Source organism: Drosophila montana, unplaced genomic scaffold (genome assembly GCF_035044405.1).
Source record: "Drosophila montana isolate Dmon_TW-CO22-7 unplaced genomic scaffold, ASM3504440v1 contig_2747_1, whole genome shotgun sequence".
Classification (NCBI taxonomy): domain Eukaryota; kingdom Metazoa; phylum Arthropoda; class Insecta; order Diptera; family Drosophilidae; genus Drosophila; species Drosophila montana.
The window spans coordinates 292,710-316,918 of NW_026997619.1; the positions used below are offsets into that span (position 1 = coordinate 292,710).

At 39.2% G+C, this 24,209-nt stretch overlaps 1 protein-coding gene and 1 long non-coding RNA gene across 5 annotated transcripts in view; one reads left to right on the top strand and one right to left on the bottom strand.

Moving 5' to 3' along the window:
- LOC135429964 (uncharacterized) overlaps nt 1–24,209 on the bottom strand; it is a 70,211-nt gene that overhangs the window by 31,446 nt on the left and 14,556 nt on the right. Inside the window, exon 2 of the long non-coding RNA XR_010436496.1 lies at nt 12,913–13,004. This is a non-coding gene — a long non-coding RNA (uncharacterized LOC135429964). The remainder of the gene's footprint in view (nt 1–12,912; nt 13,005–24,209) is intronic.
- The window catches only part of bru2 (bruno 2), a 69,000-nt gene continuing 53,855 nt past the window's right edge, over nt 9,065–24,209 (top strand). For 2 of the 4 annotated variants that reach the window (XM_064684467.1, XM_064684470.1), the window contains exons 1-3: nt 13,639–14,824; nt 19,502–19,755; nt 21,720–21,802. In XM_064684467.1, coding sequence (XP_064540537.1) covers nt 14,037–14,824; nt 19,502–19,755; nt 21,720–21,802 — 1,125 coding nt within the window. In that variant the 5' untranslated portion in view covers nt 13,639–14,036. Of the gene's footprint in view, nt 9,338–13,638; nt 14,825–19,501; nt 19,756–21,719; nt 21,803–24,209 lie in introns of those variants that run through there. The other 2 variants (XM_064684466.1, XM_064684471.1) reach the window with 2 other exon arrangements.

Genomic DNA, 24,209 nt, shown 5'->3' on the forward strand with positions numbered 1-24,209 from the left:
GCGGGCCAAGTATTTAAGCCATTTGCGCTAATGAATGCGGTCGCGCATTTTTAAGCGTACCCAACCGAGTGGGTGGCTCTGCTCGCTTTCGTGGTTTGGGTGGCGGCTGCGCCCAAAGTTTTAGCCCGAAAGTTTGCTGGGGCTCGCCGCTGCTCTTAACTTATTCGAAACACGTGCAAAATTATGCTTGCAGTTCTGCCAACCCCTCCCTCCCCCACCCAGACGAGCCATTCGTTTATTTTTATACCCTCAACTTATAGAAAATGGATAAAAGAGGGTATTATGTTTTTGTGCAATTGTAATGTACTTGAAGTATATACAGATGTTCGATTAGGACGAAGAACTGATTCGATCTAATCATATCTTTTTGTCTATCCGACTTGTGGACTTGAAATACATTTATGCATATTCTTGTATATTAATATATTACTTCTTGTATACTATGATATATGTTATATGTAGAATTAGTTTATCATGTTCATTCCAGATCTTCTAACATTCCATATCTGTATTATCGATAAATATACATTTTAAGACTAGGTCTCTTAAAGATTCTAATCTAATCGAAAATGAAAGGAGCTGCACACTTGGTGTCTAGATTCTCGTATGGCATGCACAGATTAAGTAGATTTTATTTTTTGAATACCTCCCCTCATACCCTACAATATAGGAACAGACACAGTTTTAAGCGTGGGGCCTGGCACATTTGTGTATATACATTTATGTATGCCATATTAAAGTCCGGAAATTTGAATAAAGACAATAAGAGACGAAATTAATCAAGAATGCATTTCTTATAGAGTGTGGCTGGGGAAAGAAGAAGCACAGCCGCTGCATAAAAAGTGAAGCTTGCGGAGTGCGTGCTTGTGTTGCGTATGTGTCTGTGTGTGTGCTTTTTTCTGTTTTTGTGTCCTTATTAAAGCGAGCTAGAATGAAGAAGGTAGAATAAAAGGGCAGCTTGGCGTTGGCTTTTTAGGGTATATCCTAGTCAGTCACTCCCGTTTAGAGCATTCTTACTTGTTTTTGTGTTTAGCCGCTGATAATTTTTCGCCCGAGTTGTTTGAAGGGGTTTTTCGGGAACTTGGTGGAGGTGGCTGCGGCAACAGATTTGCCTTTTGTTGACGTCTTTTTGCTGTCGGGTCGGTTGCTTTTGGCATATTTATTTTCTGTTTTATGCACTGCATATTTAGTGGCAATTTCTCTGGCGGATTTTGTGCTTAAATCTTTTGTTGCCCGCGGCAAACAGCTTTGTAAATCGCGCTGTTTCGTCGCAATTAAAACGGTTTACGGCGTAGTCCAACACCCGGACAGGCAGCAGCCATTGACATTCGCTTGTCAAGTGGCAAAAAAAATATATACCAATAAATATATATATATGCGCCTTGAATAATTGCACAGTGGTATTAATAAAAGCCTTGCGGTGCGGTGCACCCACACACACACACACACACACACACACAGAATGTGGCTGAAATGCTTTTGTTTTCAATTGCTTTGAATTATGGTTCATGTAATGATAATAAAATTGTTCATCCTTTTTTTTATTTTTTGGGAAAGCGCGCACAAGATTTATTATATCAAAGTTTGAATACTCTTTCATGGGCAGAAGTAAGAGAGGGAAATAAATTGCGATCACAATCGGCACTTTTAAGCGATTCTTATAGAAACATTATAATTTAGAAGCTAAAAATACAAATTGTTTACTCAAATATCCCAAAAGCCTCAAATTTAAAAAGCTGGTGAAAAACAGAGCTAAAAAGCGGTCAAGTTGCAGAAATTTGTTAAAAATAAATAATGAAATTAAAAATAAACAAATTAAGAGGGGTAATTTGGAGAACTCATAAAATTAATAAAAAATAAATTTATTAATTAAATATAAATTAATTAATTAATTAAAAAGCGGGCAAGTTGGAGAGCTTTTAAATATAAATAAATAAAATCTTAAAGAAAATCAATCCTAAGCTATCTAGCTTGTTGTCCTTGCCAAGAATATATACTTAATAGAAACATAGTTTTTTCCTTCCAAACATTACATATTAGCCAAAAAATAGGAATATTCCACGCATGGGGCCAAGAAAACATAACAAAGTATGCAATCATTAAAAATTCTAGCCAAATTATTCACAATTCATGCAAAACAATTTTTATATGAAAAGTTATATGTATGCACATACTTGGATTATGCACGCCCACATCTACACAATCTAGCTGACCCCACAAAGAGGTGTGGGAGGAAGGAGGGGGCGTGGTCGCTGTCGAGCTAATGAGCATTTAATCCAACTGACAAAATGTCAAGGGAACACTTAGAGAACTCACCTCCGCAGACAATACGGCAAAACAAATGAGGGGAGCACACATTAAAAATAAAAGATAAACATCTGCTTGGACGCTTGTTGCGACAGCTGCTGGCGGGGGGGGAGGTAGTGGGGGAGAGAGGGAGGAGAGAGAGAGAGAGAGAAACGCTGAGATTTTTACTAAATATAAATAATAATTTCTTTTTTATTGCTTGTTAGAAATACGAAAAATATAGCTAGATGCACACAGCAGGCCCCCAAGCTCTATCTGTCTTTCTCTAACTACACTCACCCCTCTCGCTCACACCCTCTCTCTCCATCTCTCTCTCTCTCTCTTTACTCTCTCACTCTCTTTCTCAGAAGCAAATTGATAACGACAGACGCCTCTTTGAGGCAGCAAATAAACAGAGCAGCAAATGCAGAAAGAAAACTTAACCAAAAGTCAGCCACACCGGCAAAAACAACAAGAACAACAACAACGGCAACATAAGCAAAATTTGTTGCTAATTTCAGTTTTGATTGAAATTATGTTCAACATGCAAAAGTGTCGTCGTCTTGGCATAGCCCAAACCCAGTCCACACCCCTCCCAAAATCCTCCCGGCCCCACAAACGCGCCGCGCCTCCACTTTTATGGAAAATGCTCAAAAGCTGAAAATTAATTAATCTCTAAACGAATCCAACGGCCAGCAACATGCACTATAATTTAATTTGTTGCCATTCCTTTTTTTGTTTTGTTATTTCTTAAATATTATTTATATATTTATTTGATAATTCGGAAAAGTGATTTTTTCGCAGCGTTGGCGTCGACGTTGCTGCTGTTGCTGTTGTTGTTGTTCATGTTGTTGTTTCTGTTGTTGTTGTTGTAGTTGTTTCTGCTCTGTGGGCTCCATGGACTGTCGGCTGTCAAGTCGATTGGCTCAGTGCTCACTCGGACGTTGTCAGCGCTGCTCCTCGCAAAGAGAAGTCTTCCTCAGCGTCGAACGCAGTCGTCCGTCGTCTGTCGCCCTCGGCTCCATTTGCATCTTAGCCGGCTGTCGCGTTGTCGCTTTGTCGTTGTTGTTGTGTGGGCAGCGCCCACATGTGCATGTACTCGGCATTATATATGATATTAAGTATACATATATATGCCCATATAGTATATAGTTTATGTGGCCCAACGCGTTGCTTTTGGAAATCATGTCACTTGCAGTGCGAAAATCTTGGCTAAAAGTGCAAAGTGGCCAACAACAACAACAAGTGTTTACTGTGCGTATATTTAGGGGCAAAATCGGAGTGAAAATTATGGAAAATCTGCAACAACAACCCAAAGTCTGAGCAAGTGCCAAAAAATATATTTATGCAAAATAAAAAAAAAATATAAAATAAAAAAGTCAATAAAAGTTAAAAAAACAAAAATTCAGTTCGAGTGCGCAGCGATCAACACGCCAACTGTTTATTTTCAGTGTTTGTTAATGTCGTGTGTGAGTGTGCGTGTGTATCTGTATCTTTAACTGTGCGCATCTGTATCTGTGAGCGATCGCTTTGTGTCAACTGAAAGATTTGACCTCGCACTTCACCCATCAAGTGAATTAACAGCATCGCCAGAGGGGTGCGAGGCGTGGCGCATTAGTTCGTCATCGTTTGTGTCGTGCACCCCCCCCCCCCCTCGACGACCGACCCCTCGCCCAGCCGCCCCCTGCCAGAGGCAATTTGTCATACAAAGAAATCATTCAACTTGCTTCGTGCGGAAGTCTTTCGCATAATAGTTCCAATTCCCAATTGCAGTCAAGTGAGCTACTACTTGCTAAAGTGAATTCGAAGTGAACCAGAGATAAAGATGAAGATAAAGATAAAGCTGTAGATAAAGCTGCAGAGAAATATTTGTGTATCACAGCTAAATTATGAAAATATTCAATATATAGCTGAGCATTAACCAGGAACATGGAACAATTTTAAGGTAATTGTTCAGCAAAATGTAACAAGAGCAAGTATGAGTGCTTTAGTCGGACGTGCCCGACTAGAATATACCCTGCAACCAGCTCCCTTAACAAGCAGTCTATCTTTCTTCTAAACATATCTTCCATACATATACACACAATCCGAACCGACGCCGCCTGCATTGCAATTTACGCTGCGTCTTTTTCCCTTCGTTCCTCACTATCTATAGGAAATGCACTCTTAACTAACTGAGTTGCTTACAGACCGATATTTATAAAATTTTCAAGTCATAAATATAGCAACCAAATGTGTGTAAATACCAAAGCCCAAGACTATAGCTCTAAACATGATGGAACCAGAGGGAGCTACCTCCTATAAGCTATCGACATCGGTTTTTATGATAAATGGGAATATTCTTATCTATATATAAACAACCGATTGCTTCTGCCTCTTTACTGAGTTCAGAGCATAAAACTTAATGGGGATTTAAGTTTTTATTAGAAACAAACAAATCTGACATTTATGATCAGCTGCTTAAGTGAGCTTATCCTGGCCAACGATATGTATATAAAGTATATATCCAGTAACTTGATAGATCGCATTCCAAAATGCCCCAAAGTGAAATTTTTGCATCAAACAAGCAATTCGCGAATATTTATGTGCGTTTCGCAAGGCGGCAACATCTGCGCCGAAATTGTCGAACTAAAATAGTCGACATTGAAATAAAATTAGCGCAGCCGGCATTTTGGGTATCCAAAAATAGCCAATAGACATGTTATTAATTGGTTTTTGGACAAGTCATACGTGTGCTAAAGCAGCTGCCCACAAAGTCCCCACCCCCCACCCTGATAGTCTATATAAACTATGCTCTATATATACGCTTAATGATTGGGTGATAATATTTGGCAGGCGGTGTCCGCTGTGAAAGCTGACAAATCAAATATCAAACAGCTAAAAAACAAGCTGCTCAGGTAGCTATATATATGCATATACAAAAATATATATGTGCATATATATATATCTTTATAGAGTGAATGTTTAGTTTCGAATGGCCTTAATTTTCTTGACAAACTTTTCTGTTGATATTTATGCGAGACGCTCATTAAATTTCCCAGAGTTTTCCAGGCGGCGGCCTTTATAACTCAGGCATCAAATCAATTCAATTTTTTTCATCTCTCTCTCTCTAGTGCTGTTTTGTGTCAGTTGGCAAAATCCAATTAAAATGAATGGCACAACAGACACACACTCTCACACACACACACACACACACACACACACACACACACACACACACACTCACACACACACAGAGTCGTGTCAAGAGCGCAAAACTAAAGCAATTTGTTTGGGCTGATTCTATGGTTTTTGGGGTTTTGTCATTACGGTCAATAATTACCGCAAGCATGTCAACCGAAATTATTGCCCAGATAGATTTTCAAATATATTCACCTCGAATTCGAGGGTTTTTCGGTGACTGTCGGTGTGTGTGTGTGTGTGTGTGTGTCTGTTGTTGTGTGTGTGTGTGTGGGTCGCTCCGTTTGCCACTTTTGGGGTTTAAGTGTCCGGCCATGTGTTGCAGTCAAGCCGCAGGACTCGAAACTCTCCGTAAGGTGGACTGCGGACTTGCTGTGCGCTCTGCCGGAAATAATTACTCAGCTTGGCTTTCTTAAGGGTTTCAGTCCATACACACACACACGGACAATCACACGCACACACACAGTCGTACTCACACCCGTGCACACACATTTAATTTATATTATTTGTGCTTCCTTTTGTCTGGCATTTGCTTTGCTTTGCTCTCGCTCACACTTTCACTCGCTCTTTCTCTCTCTCTCTCTCCCTCTCTCTCTTTCAGTCAGCCTTTTAATGCTGCTCATTTTGTTTACCTGCAACAGGGGGGCAACTTTATTAGTTGTTGTTCTTGTTGTTGCTGTTGCTGCTGCAGTCGCTTGTCAGTGCGCTGTCTCATTTGTTCGTGTGGTTGCTGCTGCTATTCAACCACTAAACTGTGTGTTGTTGGCTTTTGTTACATTCGAACCACATTTTCGTGGTTGCCGCATCTTCGATTTTACAGTTTGATTTCTCATAATATTATTTCAGCTGCGCCTCGTTGCCTGAGGATTGCCTTGGCCTGTCCGTTTAGATACATTTTAAGATACATTTTAAAGTTTAAAGTTTGATGCAAAAGTTTTGCAGTTGGCATAGTTTGTCAATTAGATGAAAGTTTAGTTACTGACAAGCACACACAATCACACACACACACACGTCAGGCAAGTGCGCTCAAGCGTTCTAATAAAAAGTATCTTTTGTCGATTTATTGCTCTTTTGGCCACAATTCACCTTTTGCTTGCAGCTCGTGCGTATAAATTATTAAACTTTTCTTCTTCATTTTGTTTTTTTCTTGCCCAACTAACACGCCTAACAGCCCAGCAGACAAACAGTCTGGTGTGTGCACCTTGACTGACCCACAGCTCGGCTCGAAACAATTGCTCAAAATCCAATTCAATATTGATCGCTGGGCAGCAAATGAAAGGACATGAAAAATCGAAATGTGGGCAGGCTAGGCCGAGAAAGGATTACAACTTGCGACAAGTGCAATGAATAGCCATCAGATACAGATACAGATACAAATACATATATAGATACAATTACATACACAGATACAGAACTGTGTGTATGTATTTGGTATAGCTGTGATTTAATGCTACCATTCTTTGCTAATTGCTTAGCTTCCATTTAATGTAGCTCACATTGTGCTGTGCTGGCTAATGGCTGGAAGTATATTACAATTATGTGTATCTAAATTCACAGATTAGATAAATTGGTAAACAACAAAAGGGAAACAACAGATAAGAAAAATTGATATATGAATATGTTTCTAACCTTATAAAAACATTTCTCATGGGCGCATTTTGTACATATTTGACTGCTGTTCTACATAAGAATAGATAATAATCTATCTAAAACTGTTATACGCTAATAAAGTGGTACAATTTTAAATATATTCATAAATATACAAAGTATATTTCATCATTAGAAAACGTCTTTAGTTTTACTCAACTGTCATACAACTTTTCTATATATTTGAGTCCTTCTAGTATTATATTTTATGTGGATTTAATTTCCTGAGTTAAGAGATCTTCTCTTATCCAATCTTCAGAGACAGAACTGTCCTTCAAAAATAATTTAATACTGTTATATGCAATTCAAACACTTTTCTGTTATATTCATGTCTAGCTATTGTTTGCAATCCTATCTTGAGAAAATTTTCGTAGCTACTGTTATACGAAGACACAGTTGTTCAATTGTATTGCAACTGTTATACAAAATGGGACATCATATTCTTAGCTGTTATACAAAAAAAATTAACTAATTTAGCTGAATTTAAAGAAGCCATGGAAAAGTGTTATACGACTGTTATGTAAAAATTGGGGACTCTAATTTCATTTAATTATGTATCTGTGTGTAATATTTATAAGCTCCCCCCATTATGGTGTCAAAAATATAGGCTAATTACTGACTGTATGAAATGTATAATTAAATATCCGTTTTTCACATAGCTTACACATTTGTTGTAATCGCTTTACTATATAATTATGTCCGGAAGGAGGCAATAGCGATATATATATATATATACATATGTAAAGTAAGACACATTTACCACTAAATAGTCGCACATTATTTGGCCATAGCCAAAGGCCGAGCAATATTTGATGTGTGTGTCTCTATGTGAAATACCTGTGTGCCCTATGTGCCCGATTGGGTATTGAGTCGTTTGTATATATATATATAGAGAGAGAGTTGGCTCTAACCCTTGTCTGTTATGGCCACGTTCTGCTGAACTGCTGTGCGGTCACACGAATGTAAGCCAGCCCCCCGCCAATTGTCCTGCCCGTACCACTTCAAACTCATCGATACTTTGGATACTACGTGGCCTGGCCATTGGTCTCTTTATTTTTCCAGGCTGTCCACAACACAGTAGCCTTCGCCGTGTGTGTGTGTTGGTGTGCGAGTGTGTGTGTGTGCGAGTGGTATATCTATATATATATATAGAGCAACTCCCACACATATTGCGGGCCGTGCATGAGTTTAGTTTATATTTATGAGCATTATAGTACGGATATATCGACGCGCGAGTTACGAGCCGAGCAATTGCAGCGGTATTTCAATTTCGATTTCAGTTCTTGGCCATGTTTCGGTCTTTCGGTTTGTCGTTTCGTCACGCGTTGATAAGAAAATGTGAATGGCCATAAAAATGCAAATGCATATCCCTAGGACAGATTGCCATATAGATTACGGGCGAAAACTTGGGTATTTTGTGTGTAAGTGAAGTTTTTATGTTGTGCTCTATTTCATTTGGGTTTCCCTTACCTTTTGCTGCTCTGAGTCAGCGCTTGATAAACGGATGTCAATTAAAATGCGAGCAACCTGCAGAAAGTGCACTTGGCTTGTGGCACAGATAAAAACTTAAGAAAATAAACAAATCTCGAGTCAACGGTAGCGCAGAGAGAGAGCGAGAGACACTGAGAGCAGTCTACAAGAGAGACCTCTTTAGGCGACAGGCAAATGTTTGCTCAAGATAATACACAGATAGTGAGCGACTGAGAGAGAGAAGTAGAGAGCGAGAGAATTGAGAGCAAATCGCTATCGCAGTTTACCTGCCTGTGGACTGACAACAATCAGCGAACAATTATACGATAAGCGCATTCTTATCAGCCAAAAGATAACACGCACACACGGCGAGCGCATGTGTGTGTGTGTGTGTGTGAGAATTGGATTCACTGAGTGTGTGAAAATAATTATGAAATCAATTTGTTTTCGGAGCTCTTTTAGTTGCCTTTCGCTGGCCTAGTCGTGCGGTTCGAGCATATAACTCGCGAGTGCATTATCAGCTTTGATCGAGTAACTGTAACTCTATCTATCTATATCTGTGTATCTGTATCTGTAAAAAGTGTGTGTGCAGTTAGATATTAATATGATATGACATGTCGCGTGTGCAAATGAGCATATGTTAACAATAAAGCAAAGTTCACTTGACCAGTGACCAGCAAACACAGCCAAAGTGCTTGAGATACATTTGTATCTTTGAGATACTTGCGTAAGCTACAGCGATCTATAGCCATACGTAAGTATAGCATTTTCAGCGATAATGCAAAATCATTGTATAGACATTAATTACTAGAGCTCGCAACTGTTATACTATATCTTGCTGTTATACAAACTGTTATAAAACGGGTTTACGCTGAAGCACTTTTGCTTTATGAACTACTCCGCGACAATTGATGTTTAATGAGTTCGCTTTAATTGCGATTAAAGTCAAAGCTGATTTACAAAGTGTTATACAGTCAAATATACGTAGAATACGGAATGACTTTAGTTTAATTTCAGCTGAAACATGACGAAATTGTTTCTATGTTTTATAGCTAAAAGATAACAGCTGATTAACTAGCTAAACTCGCAGTTGCAGGTAGAGCTCTATTTGCCTTTGGATATAGTACAGCGCGTAGCTAGTGCCCCCAAAAAAAAAAAAAGAAGAAACTGAGCGAAAACAAACTCAATAAAAACCCACTATACAAACATATACAACACACTAGATAAGATAAGGAAAACTCGCTCAACAAGTGAATGAAGCTGACACAGGCCAGCGGCACACATATGTGCACTGCAGTGTAGTGTAGTGTAGTGTAGTGTAGTGCAGTGTAATGTCAGTTAGTGCCACGCACCCCATGGATATTGCCTTGCAGCGCCTGCTGACATGTGATTCTTATATAGAGTACAAGCTGTGAGATGTCAACGGCAGTGTCACTGTCACAAAACAGAGACAAGAAGAGAGAGATAGGCACAGGGCCAGAGACAGAGACAGGCACACAAACATAGACAGAGAAAGTGAGAGAGATGGGCTATGGAATTTGGGTCAGGCATAAGAATCACTTGCCTACATTTGCATACTTTGGGCATACACAGTTTGATTATCTCAGTGACTGTGGCTGGTTGCTGCAGGGTGCAGATTAGGTCAGGCACCGATGGGGAGGGGGAGGGGGAGCTGTTGGCAAACTGTGCAAAATATTGTCACTAAAGTTAATTAAAAAACAGCCAGAGGCCAGAGGCACAAAATATTTACACACACACAGATACGCACATGACAGAGATAGTATGGCAAACCCTACCCCTAATGGCTTTAATAAAAATGTCAGGCTAAGAGTGCGGTAAAGGGGATTGGGGGGATATTTTGTTCAAGTCTCGGCTGCGGGGGCTGGCGCTGTCGTCGTCTGCCTGTCAGCACGCTGCGTGTGCAAACAAAGGCAAATAAATAGAAAAGAGATACTCAATAATCAATAGATAAATAAAATTACAAGGTGACAGCAACAGCAGCAGCAGCCACGAGGATGACACAGCTGCCTCCGCTGGGCGTCTGCCCCTGCCCACGATAAGGCTGCAGGAGCCGCAGCAACCCGGCAACGTTAACTGCTCATAATGCAGCAAAAACAAAAACACAGTAATACGAAATCTGTTCATAACACGCCGAAGTTGAAATGCTCTAACATAGCAGAAGCCACATAACCAGTTGTTGAATTTGCGATTGTCTAGCTAGCTTATTTAATATGGTTTCTAAAAGATTTTAAAACAAATTTCAGAAGATTTTTCTAGACAATTTAATTTACTTATAAGCTTGGTCTGAACTTATAATAATTTTGATTGGATTCCCTATGATTCATCAGAACTGATTAAATTTCATTTTACAAATTTAGCCAACAATAAATAAAGTTTACATCATGATTGGACATAAAAGTTCTTTACTGGCAATTCTATTCTATTTTGCAAATGCTTTTAGAAAACTCTGTGCTCTATGCTCAAACTCTTTTTATTTGCATTCTCTGCTCTACATTAACTATGTATTATACTATGTATTACAAACATTATCAATCAAGCCCTCAAATCTCAGGTCTGCGGCTTAGATAATACTACATATTTATTGACGACAGGCTGAAAGACGACAGGGACGAATGGCTTTGATTGTCATTCATATTGAATATTAGTCACTAGTGCAGTTTAATTATGAATTAGATAATAAATAGTTATACATAAGTTATCACAAATCTCATATATCAATACCATTTTATTCCGTTCTCTACTAAAAATGTGTTACTCTAGCGAAAAGAGCCAAAAAAGCCATTTCCCAAACGTAAACTTTTGAATTAAACTATATCAAATTAAAATTGATATATACATTTTGTTCTCCAATTGTCGGCACGCTGTTGCAAGCTTTATATGAAACTTAGGGTATCTAAATACCCTATATTAGTTATATATATATATACACCAGCAGGCATTGGCGTCGCTGTTGTCGTCGACATCGTTTGATGGCGCTGGATAAGCGTGTGGCAACGTGGCAGCAGAAATGCCGCTGGCAAACCGAAGCTGGCAGCCCAGCAACAACAACAACAACAACAACAAAAACAACAAGAACAATAAAAACAACAACACAGACACACAACGAGAATCTTCTGTTGGTGGGGTGCAACAAGCGTTTCACGACACGTTGCCAGTTGCCAGCGTCTGGCCAAGTGAAGCGGACGCCAAAAAAGAAAAACAAAAAACAAAATAATAACTGAAAATCAACAAAAATAGAAAAGCGCGAAAATATGCGAACGTTGCGAATTTATTAAAAAATAATAGAAAATGCCAAGAAGAAGCGCAGGCAAGTAGCCAGGTTAAAGTAGCTACCAAATTTTAAGTGCATATTTGTTGAAGCGTTGCGCATACGCCATGTGAAACGCGTTGAAATTTTCAAGGGGCGCACAAACAGAGCATAATCAGGCTAATCTCGCAAAAGGCATAAGTGCATATGTATGTGTATGTGTATGTGTATGTGTGTGTGTGGTGGTTTGTTTGTGTGTGTGTGTGTGTGTGTGTGTGTGTGTGAAACGCGTTAATTAAGGCGGCCATGCCTGTGGCCAGTCAAGTGCGACAACAAATAATTTGATTTCAATTTAACTAATTAGCTGGGGCCTTCAACATAATGGCTGAGCGCTCAGCCTGAGCTCTTACAGTATATATATGTATATATATATAAGTCTGTGTGAGTGTGTGTGTGCTTTAGAGCACTCAAATGCTTATCTGTTTAGCGGCAGCTACAAGCATGTTTGGCTTACATGGCCACTCCACTGTGCATGTGTGTGTGTGTGTGTGCGTGTGTGTTAGCGCTTTATCAAAGCCAAGCACTTGAATGCAGACAGTCAAGTGGCCCGTCACTGCGGTCAGTCTGTCAATATGCGTCCATTGAAATGCGCTTAGCTATGCAGCTGCAAGCCGGGCCTGGGAGGGAGCAAGTGCTCAATTTGGTAGCCATTTTGAATGTGGTTACGATGCGCACCACAAAAAAAAAATATACAAAAAAATTAAATGAAAGCTCATTTTGTTTAGCTGTGCGGTTGCTCATTTATAGTTGTGCTGAATTATTGAATTAAGCACTTAAATTAATATTAATTAAATTATCTATGACGTGCACTCTATTCGAGCGTATAGGATTATTGCTTTATGTTATATCAATTCAGAGTTTCTTTGATTGTGCAATTGTTATAGCTTTATTTTTGGTGCGAGTTATTAATTACAATTTGTTGAAGTATGCACTTTTCATTTATATTAGTTTTCAATTGAAAGTGAACAAATGATTGTATTTGAAAAGAGTATCCAGCTTACCTGCATTTTAGTTCTTTCTTCACGAATTGTGTCCTCTTCAAATTTGTTGTATTCCGTTTTTTATTTATTTTTCGCATACTGAGTTGGAATATCTGTGAAAAAAGATTGAAAATAATTAGAATAAAATCTAAAAAACTTACTAAAATGCAACTGATTCAAAGATTTTAGTAAGAAGAATACTAGTTCGAATCCCCTGCTTATATAATTTAGCTTGGAGGGTCCTACTATGCGTATAATAATAATACCATTAATAAAAATAAAAGTAAAATTGATAATATTAATAAAAGTAATTATAATAATGATAGTAATAATAATTATTACCACAATAATAATAATAATAATAATAATAATAATAATAATAATAATAATAATAATAATAGTAGTATTAATAATAATAATAATAATAATAATAATAATAATAATAATAATAATAATAATAATAATAATAATAATAATAATAATAATAATAATAGCAATAATAATAATAGTAATAATAATAATAATACAAATAATAACAGTAATATAAGCTGAATATATGCACTTTTAGTTTTGAATGTTCCCAATCTCCATCAGAATTTAAATGATATAAAATTAAACAACTTTTTCAAATCTGGCCAATTATCAACACCATTTGCCCATTTACAATAAGTAACTCATCCGCGAATTTGAACACCTCTTGCAAGTTGTTGAATTAACAAACAATTATATTTTATGATTTAATTACAGAACAGCCCACGGACTGTGCAAGTGCAAAGTGCTGCTCGATGCGCAAAACAAATGAAAATAAAAAGGAAAATAAATAAATAGAATAACAAAAAAAATAGTAAAGTTTTTAGTGAGAGATAAAACTGTGATAAGCAAAACGAGCAAAACGAGGCAAAACGCGCAGCGGAGCAATTAAATGCGAGATAATATACAATTTTAATAAAAGTAAAACCCGCAGCAAATTAAAAGGGAAACGTCGCCAAATGCAGCAGCAGCAGCCGCAGCAGCAGCAGCAGCAACAGTAACAGCAGCACTAAAAGTAATTAGCGCCAGCAACAGGGAAGAGCGACAGAAAGAGAGAGAGAGAGAGGAAAAGGGGGAGAGAGCGAGCAATAATAATAAAAGGTGAAATAAAACAAATGATGTTGCAATCTTTGAAACTGCGCGCGGATAAACTAAGCGGCATTCCAACAACAGCAGCAACAACAACAACAGCAACAACAACAGGAAACATTGAGGCAACTGTTGAGGCAGCAACAGCAACAATCACAGACACAACAACAACAACAACGACAACGACAACAACAACAGGAATAACAATGCTTACAACGGCACCTGTTGCACATGTCGCTAATGGTATGGCCAATGGCAGCAGTCTCTATAACGGCAGCAACAACACTAACAATTTAAATAGCAATAACAATAACAACTTGCAACAGCAACAGCAGCAGCAACAACAGCAACAACAGCAGCAACCAGCAAAGTATTTAGAAAATCTAACGCCCGCAACGGGCGCCATTGCAACGGCAACAACTTTTACAGGTGCTGCTAAAAGTTTTCATCCATATTTGAGGCCCAGCAGCAACATACCAACAGCAACAGCAACAGCAGCAGCAGCAACAGCAGCAGCAACGACAATGACCAAAACTGCTGGCGGCGTTGGCGTCGGCGTCGGCATGTCGACAACATTGTTTGAAACACTTTTGCACAACCAAATAAATTCCAATGCAACTACAGCCGCTGCCGTTGCTGCCGCCATGCCAGCCGCAGCAGCAGCAGCAGCAGCAACTGTGGAAGCAGCGCCAGCAGCAGCAGCAGCAGCAACCACAGCACCAGCAGCAGCAGCTGCGGCGTCGACGCTGCTAAATTCCAGCATTAATTCCAGAACTTCATTAGCCGACCAAAGCGCCAGCGGCGCCACAAATTGGTAAGTCACGCCCTTCGCCCCACCCCCCTCGCCTACTGCGTTGGTTTTTTCTCTCTAATGACTGCAAATTGCATTCGAATGATTTGTTGTTTTGGCCCAGTCGTTTGGCTTGGCCGCAACTTTTTTTGATGGGCAGCTAACGCAGTAAAGTATGCTACAAATATACACAGCTATTGTTGGACTAGGTTCTGTTGAGATTAAACCGGATGCTTGTCGGCCTGTTGTAATATCTGACTTTCAGAGAATGTTAATGCTTATTAAAGGATTTAATCAAGTGCTCTGCGTATTGCAAACCCTTTTATAGTCCTGGTCAGGTTTTCAACTTGCATTTCTTACTAAAAACATTTGGGTTTTGCACAAGCAAAGCAAAGGAGAAAGATTAAGTTTAGAAAACCAGGTGGTTTTTTTAATATAGTCTGTGTAGACTTATCCAATAGAAATTACTGATTGGAAACGAATCGATAATACAATCGATAACATAATCGCAGAAAAAACTGACAGCAAAGTTGCATTTTCTTTAGACAATTGTTATACATATGGGGAAAAAACAGTTCATCATCCTTCATAGTAGCTAGTTTCTTCCAGAGTTATCCTCAAGATATATCTATAAAAACAGACAGACGGACGGAGTTGTCACTTTTGTTATAGCTTTTGTCACAGCGGTAAGCATAATTATTTTGGAGTAATCAAGCTGGCTTCGATGCACTCGACTCTTGTTATATACCTACTCTTCAATTAACTCACTTGAAAGAACTGCAACATAAATTATAATGGGATTTTTATTTGACTGAAAAGCCAATGAGTTATAAATAACCCCCACTCCACCCTTTCATTTAATTGTGAATGTTGTTTTTAATGGAAAAATAAAGTTCAATTCAAATTAATTCTGCAGCCGGCTTCCCAAAGCATTCTTCAACTCCTTCTTATAAAGCTACTTAGCAAAAGGATTTCTTATATACAGAAAGACTCATCAGCCCGCCTTAGAAGTGCTTATTAAAAGAAAACAATGATATATATATATATATATATGGTATATATATTTATGTGCACTCGGAAAGGGCGCATTTGAAGGGAAATGTAGCCCATTTCGCGCGCTGCATAGCGAAAGTCGAATAATTTAGCTAATTTCTTATCAATTTGCATATTGGCTAGATATAAATTTCAATTTCCTTTTTGCGAAATACCAGCGCCGCGCTATCAAATTTCAAATTGTGATGCCATGCCCCGCCACGTCATTTTCCATTACGACAAGTTCCTTTGCCCGGAAATTATAAGAGAGAAAAAAAGGGAAAGAAGAAGCAGCAGCAGCCGCAGCAGAAGCAGACGAGAAGAGAAATGTCCATTTGGTTGGCAGGCATTTTTGAAGCAGCGTACACCCCCAATCGAATCGATTCAATTAAAATAAGTGACAACGTGCCGAGTGACGACTCTTTGGCCTGACTTGCTAACGATAATTGGCATTGCATTAAGTTTATTAATTGGCATTGGAGTGGGGCCAATGGGCATCAGGTCTCAGTGTCATCAAGCATATAATGCTAATGATCATTGACAGCCGCTGGTAATTATAACAAAACATTATCTGCACCGATGACGATGATAATGATGATGATGTGGTCGATAAGACAACGTGACAAACTGAAATGCAGCCATAAACCAAGCACAAAACCCAGACCAAAACCCAGACCAAAACCCAGCCCTATCATTGCTGTAGTCCCACGTTGGGCGCCAGACGCTTTGCTCTACTTCTATCTTTTTCTCAACCATCTCTCTCGCTCTCTCTCTCTATTTGGCGGTTTTTTTTCCCAGCGTGTTGCGCTGCCATTAAATAATAAAGCAAGAATATTAAATTTATGTTGGGTCATTTTTATGCGCCTCTCTGTGGAACTGCCCAACGTGCCACCCTTTGCTATCGCGTCTCTCTGTGTCTCGCTGGCGTCCTCTATCTTTTGCCGGACTGTTTGTTTTTGTTGTGACAGGCGCGACATAACAAACTGCCATCATAAATTAAATGCCACGTCACGGCTTTGTCGGCGGCTAACGTTGACGCGGTAGGCGTGGTCGTAAGGGCGCCGCGTTGAGCTGTCCATTGAGCTGAGGCCGTGCGATAGCATCTGGAGCAGCAGCAGCATCAACTTGAATATCATCGCATGTGGCATGAGCCTGCAGCATAAAACATTTTCGAGCCGCAGCAATCCAACACCTGCTCCACAGCAGCAGCAACAACTGCCAAGGCTGAAGCTGAAGCTGTAGCAAATCCCAGTGTGCGCCCACCGCAGGCAATTTTCTCATTAAGCTGCGGCCCATTTAAATGAAACTGAATTAGTAATGGGAAGAAAGCCGCCGAGGCGCAGGCAGAAGGCGCAGCCGGCACAAGTAGTTGCTGTCGCTTTGCCCCTGGAGAGCAGCTATTCCCGCTGATGGATTCCCCAGGCGGCGGGGCGACTTTGAAAACGAAATAATTGCCTACGGGGCAACAGCGACACCTGTCGCGCTGCCTGCCCCAACACACCGTCCCCCCTCCTACTCCAGGTATATACTTAAAGCGCGCGCCAAAAAGTAGGCAACGGAAAATTGGCTGGCAAATGCGTGCGACGCGCAGATTTTGATTTATGCCCGCCAGGCAGCTCTGATACCCTGTTGGCCTCAACAGACTTAGACTCGGCTCGCTCTGGCTGCCCCGCCCCATTGGCCTACTTTGCATTTGACTTGTGGGCAATATTTATCACCTTGACACTAGACTATTTGGCAGCGACACGCTCCGCCTCTAATAGATTAAGTTCGTTTTGTCATTTGCCGCCTCCGGGGAAGCACCACGAAAGTGGGCGTGGTGCCAGCTGACACCCATAGAGCGAGAGCGAGCGAGCTTCATTAGCTCGTAAATTTAGGCGGCAGTTCATAAATGCTGTCTGGCTGAAAGCGAAATTAAGGCAGATAGCATCTGAATTGGATAATATCCGGAATAGCTGAGCTTTATTTATTTAACTACGCAGCGCTTTTAAAAGCGCTAATCGAGATCAAGAGATGTTCTTAGATAGCTTTAAATTGTGTTGTTACACAAGAAGACGCAACTCTTGAATTATTCACTGCATGAAAAAACTACAAAAATTTTGTCAATAGGCATTACTATGTGATATTCCGCTATAAAAATTTGTAGAGATTTTTTTTAGTTTTTTTTTTATAAATAATTTAAAAAGATTCTTGAAATTTTCTTGACTCACTGATGGAATAGCTAAGTGAAGGATAGCTAAAAATTCCCTTATTTAATCCCTAAATAAATTTTCATTAATATATATCATTAATATATATCAAGCAGTTTAGTCAAGCGGAAAGCTTTTGTCGAAAAAGAAGATTATAAGACGCCCTAATAATAAATAAGTTCAGATAAAATTCGATTAAATATATTTTACAGCATCTTAAGCATTCATTCTTCTTTTGAATAGCTGAAAATATATTTAAGACATCCGCCAATACTTGAGTTATATTCAATATTAAACCTTATAAATATGCACATGCCCTGGTTTTTAATTTTCTTTATAAACCACTTTTCCCATGGCTAATTAGAATTGTTTTTGCAACACCCCCGAAACAGTTTGGTTCTGTAACACTGAAAAGCAATTAGATTTTCAAATTTATTGCCTGAACTGCTTGACAGCTTCAGCTTATTGGCAAAGCTGCTTGTGTTTGTTGTGGCTAATTGTGTTGTTTCGGCATTTATTATTGTTGTGGTTGTTGTTGACATCAACCAAAAGTCAATTTTGTGTGCCATCAACAACACCCAATAAACCGCAAATATATAGAGAGAACGAGAGAGAGAGAGAGAGAGAGAGAGGGGGAAACAACACAACTTTTCGGGCATTACACAAAAACGCAAGTGAAGAATCCAAATGACCCCAAAATGGACCATTCAATGCATTGCCAGCTACTCACACTTCAGCACGAGCACACACACATTAACACACACACACACACACATGCGCGTGGTGGTCAGCCACAGAACAAAGTAAAAACGTTTACAACTTTTTAGATTAGATTAGTTTGCTAATAACAATTAGTATTTGTATTTTATGCACTGCTCACTGCTTGTCTATCTACCTCGCCCTCTCTCTCTCTCTCTCTCTCCCTCCCTCTTTATACACGTCCCACACAAGCACCCGCTATACTAGCCCCAGCCTCCCCTCGCCATACAACAAACAAGCATTGTTGTCCTGCTTGTTGCTATAACCTTGCAGAGGGTTCTATAATTTTGTCATGAAGTCTGCAACGCTTAGAAGAAGACACCTGCGACATCATAGGGTATACATATATATATATACATAAATATATATATTCATGATCAGTATTAACAGCCGAGTCGATCTATCTGTCTGTTTCTATGCAACATATAGTTGACATAGGAATCTTCAGTCAACAAAGGTATTTCATCTTCGGCGTGCCGAAAATAGTTTTCTTTTTTGTTTTTTATTGTCATTAGCAAATGAAGTTAGAACAGAGAGTGAGAGAGTGAGAGAGAGAGAGAGGGGGGGGGGGGGGGGCTAGGGTAGCTGGGTTGTTTAAGCCATGTCCAATATGTTGGCCATAAAAGTTCAATGGAATTGCCGGGCAAAGTTTTTGGCCAACATAGATATGGATTTGTGTGTGTTCTCCCTGATTTATAATGACTTTATTTTCGCTTTGCAGCGACTCAAATGGCGCTGAGGAGCCGCAGCTGGCCATGGAGGCCATCAAATGCGAACCGGATGCAATGGATACCAGCACAGTGGCCGAAACGACCGAATTGGCCAAGGATCAGCCCGATGCGGACAACATTAAAATGTTTGTGGGCCAAATACCCAAGACCTGGGACGAGCTCAAATTGCGACGCCTCTTCGAACAGTTCGGACGGGTTCATACGCTCAACGTGCTGCGCGATAAGGTCACATCGATTAGCCGAGGTGAGTGCACACGCATACAAATGTGGGTATTAATTGGAACTGGGCCCCGGGGGCAGGACCGCTCAATGAATTTTTACACTGCCTCATCAATTTGAGGTGCACCCTTTTAAGCCAGTCGTGCGAGAGGGGGGGTGCGGGGGGGTAATATGATTATGGCGAGCGCAGAACAACATTAAGGCTAACACCTTCTACGGTCCAGAGCAGGTGTTGACTCGCACTTTTGCCGCCTGCTTTGCCCAGCTTAGACGGTAATTGGCCATAATTGCCACACACACACACACACACGCATACTCGAGTTTTGGTTAATTCTAGGGGGTATTTGAATAATTTGCACATTTGCTTGCAAACTTTTATGAAAGCTTGAAATGGTATTATGCATATTTATGGCCAGGCGTGCTGTTGCCTCTCAATGATTGGATATACTTATACTTGCCGCTCTTCTTCTTCTTCTTGGTGTTATTTTTTTCCTGTGCTCATATGGGCAGATTAGGCTTAGCACACAACAAGAGTTGTTGGGCCGGGAATAATGTGAGTGAAGGTAGCCAAAGACGATTACACTTGACGTCGGGTAGTTGTGCTTTGGAGCTTTAGGTGCATCATAAATATAGAATTTACCTTCAATCAATTTATATGGCTTCATGTTTTATTAATAAAGAAAAAATACAATTTGTGAGGAAATAAAACAAAATGACACGAAAAGTCCCGAATATTTGGCTTGATTTTCATATTTAATATGTTATCGATCGTATTCGATACTTTATTGATTCTTCAATTTCAATATGTAATCAATCACAGATCGTACTCAAAATCTTTTACATATTCTTTAAGCCACAACCTGTATGGAATCGGTAGTTTTAACATATTAGATAATCTAATCGATATATTATCGATAATATGACACATGTTATCATATTTAATATCATATATATTTTATGCAACATTTCATTAAAAGAACAAATAAATCAGATGAGTATGCTATCGCTCATTGTCTAGTTATTATCGATAATTGTCAACAAATAAGCATTTGTTATCGATTTATAATATGTAGTTACTCATATGCTATCGTTTGTATTCTATAAGACATAAAATAAGATATGAAAGCTATCACATTTGCTCGCTGTAAAATTTTCGATAATTATCGATCGCACTGTATTTTTCGATCTGTGTCAGAACAATTTTACAGCTTGCATTCAAATGCGCTGTAATTTCAATAATAAAGCGCTAGTTATTGACTACACTCCATAGATTATCGATATTTCTTACAGATTTTTGATATTCGTAATTAATCGATCATAACTATTCAATAAAATCTTTTTAATTGAGTTGTTACTGATTGATTGATTAAATGCAATATTTGTATTGTGAATAATAGTTTCTTACACAGTTATTAGGTTTACCGATTGTCGAGTGTTGTAAAATGATAAATTATCGATCATTGTCTCTGTACTATAAGTAAAAGTAAAATGGTCCGACTGTTGTACGATGAGTGTGATTTCCGTTATATGTGCTGTCCGATTAATCATTATAAAGCACGCACGCGGAATATAAAAGTTTTGGGCAGCAGCTGTCATATATGTATATAGTATACTTTTTTATATACCACCCACATTTTCAATTTGTCCTAATATCATTATCTCTGCATGGCTCGCCTGATGCGTTCGTCTCTTGTCCCACAAAAGCATTTTTATATACATGCATGCCAAAGTTTACTTGTATTTAAAACAGTTTGTTCCATGCATGATATAATATATATCTATATATAGATCTATAGAGAACTGTAACTTGTAATGGTCGCGAGTACGCGAAAAATAAAAATATAAAAAAAAATGTTAATAAGCATATGCGAGTACTCGTCCTTGTATCATACGTTTGTGCAATTGTCTATCGATTGTTGATTTTTGTTATCGACTTGCCAAATTTTTGTATCGATTTGTATCGATTGTTTCGTTCTGTTTCGTTTACAGGGTGCTGTTTTGTCACCTACTATACGCGAAAGGCTGCTCTGCGGGCCCAGGATGCGCTGCACAACATCAAGACTCTGGATGGGGTAAGTACAACAAATGGGAATGCCCCCACTCTATACATATATATATATAGCCTAGCATTGTGTAGCGCTTTGACTTGCTCGTTTTACGTTCTGTATGTGTATGTATGTGTTTCGTATGTATCTTATGTATGTATTTTATTGTATGTGTGCGTTCGTAGTTCACCTCGTCAAACTTCTATTTTGCTTTCTAAATAATGCAGCTTGAGAAAGTCAACCGCTGGCGCCCATCGATCGATCGAATGACATAGTTTTCCATTAAACACATATGTACCTCAAATTTCTAATAGCTGCCAGCCATTATATATGTACACACACACACACACACACACACACACACACATAGGCACACACACTCATACGTGTTGTTGTGTGGCCAACACAAATGTAATCATCAGTCAATTAGTGGATTCAATTATTGAGGACAATCTCATTGTTAACGTATTAAATGAAGCGTTCACGCACAGGCAAACACTGTAAAGGGAGTACCCCTACTATATGCAAGCATATATACAACTATGGCTAGCCTTAACGCCCCTGTGCTACCTTCCAGTTAGCTGCCTTCATTTACATATTCAAATTGTTAATGGAAAATCCAATGGTACTAAAACGAGAGACCTTCACGAAGCACTAGAGGAGGTGGCTGTGTGGAGGGGGGCGGGAGGCGGGGCTTGGGGTGGGCCAACAGGCAAATGACGCCACGTGTGTAATTGTCAAAATAATGACCAGTGTCCAGCTTTATATATATGTATATATATAGCATACGCGCTTTGTTTGTATAAGTAAGTGCCCAGCTAGGCATGTGTGTGTGTGTGTGTGCGTGTGTGTGTGTGGGTATGTCTGATCCTTTAATGCATTTGGCAGGCTGCCCGAACAACCACCAAGCTCAACCATAGCCTCAACGTCTGCTGCTGTGCAAGAGCTACTTAATTTACCTGAAATAATCGATAGGTAAACAGACGTTAAAACGTCGGCATTTTCTCACACACACACACACATATATATAGGCCGCTACGTGTGTATGTGTGTGTGTTTGGAGGCCCAACTTGTCAACGGCTTCAATAAATATTTTGTTTTGAAGTGACCATTTCCCTCTATATATAGACCGCAGCGTATGCGTGTGTGTGTGTGTGTATGGTGTGTGTGTGTGTGTGGGTTAAGTGGCCAGTTTTATTTTTTCTTCTTTTTGATTCCGTGTTGTGTGACACGTGTGAAAAGACGCAGTTGTGACGCACTTGAAATGGTCGGAAAAGTGATTACACTGTAAAACTGTCGAAATGGGCTTATTTTTGTGTTACGCCCAAAAGTATGCAATGCTTTTTTGACTTAACTTACACTTGAGTAAGGGAGAAAGAGAGATACACAATAAAAGAGAGAGTGAGAAGCGAGAGCGTTTTAAAAATACATATAGGAAAGAAATTATAGAATTTTAGCTGTAACAAAAATTTGAAGTTCTCAATGCTTCCCTATTTGAAAAATTAGTTAATTCTATATTGTTCGCAGTTTAAATTCAAGTGTAAAACAGATATAAATTTATTTCAAATACTTCAAACTGACATTTTTTGAGTAGCAAGCAGGAAAAAAAACAGTCAAATTAAATACATTTTTTTAACACTTTATGTACTTATTTTGAGTAAATATATAACATATTTAATCGTTGTTGATACTTGTAAAAGAATTTTAAATTTTAATTTTTTTTATATTTATTTAAAAATTGAAATAAATTTAGTTAGAAGATTTTGAAAATTTCTCGCAGTGCTTTAATTCAAATCCCAATGTTAAGTCCGCGCTTAAGCTGCCCCACTCCCTCTCTCTATCTCGCCACTCTCGCTTTATCAACCCCTCTCTCTCCTTCCCCAACAGCTTGACAAACCGAACATTTCGCAATATTTTCATAGCTAATTGACAATTTGAACGGCAATCACACATGAAATATCCCAGCACAGGCAAAAAACAAAAAAACAAAAAAAAAGAAAGAAGAAAATAAATGAACAACTAGAAGGCAAATCGTTTTATAAACCAATTGTCATTAAAGTGAAAAGGGTAACAATTTGAGTACATGGGGCTAATACATATCGAAAGCCGAGCCTTACACAAATGGACAGACAGCTAAATTGTGCATGGGGCAGCGGGCAGGAGGCAGTTGCGGGGTGGGGGAGGTACTGGGAAAAGAACAGCAGCAGCAGCAACAGCAGCGACGTCCTGGACAGGCCACTTAACTCATTCAACTGTCAATTTTGAATAATAGAGCAGCAAAACGACGCAACAGCGAATGGGAGCGATCCGGGTAGGGGGTAGGGGCCAAGGAGGGGGGCTGAGGCAGTGACATTTTCTCGTAATTTGTGCAAAACCTTTTGACCAGACAACAGGCCAGATAGGCCGGCCAGACGGGCCGAGCAGCAGCTCCAGC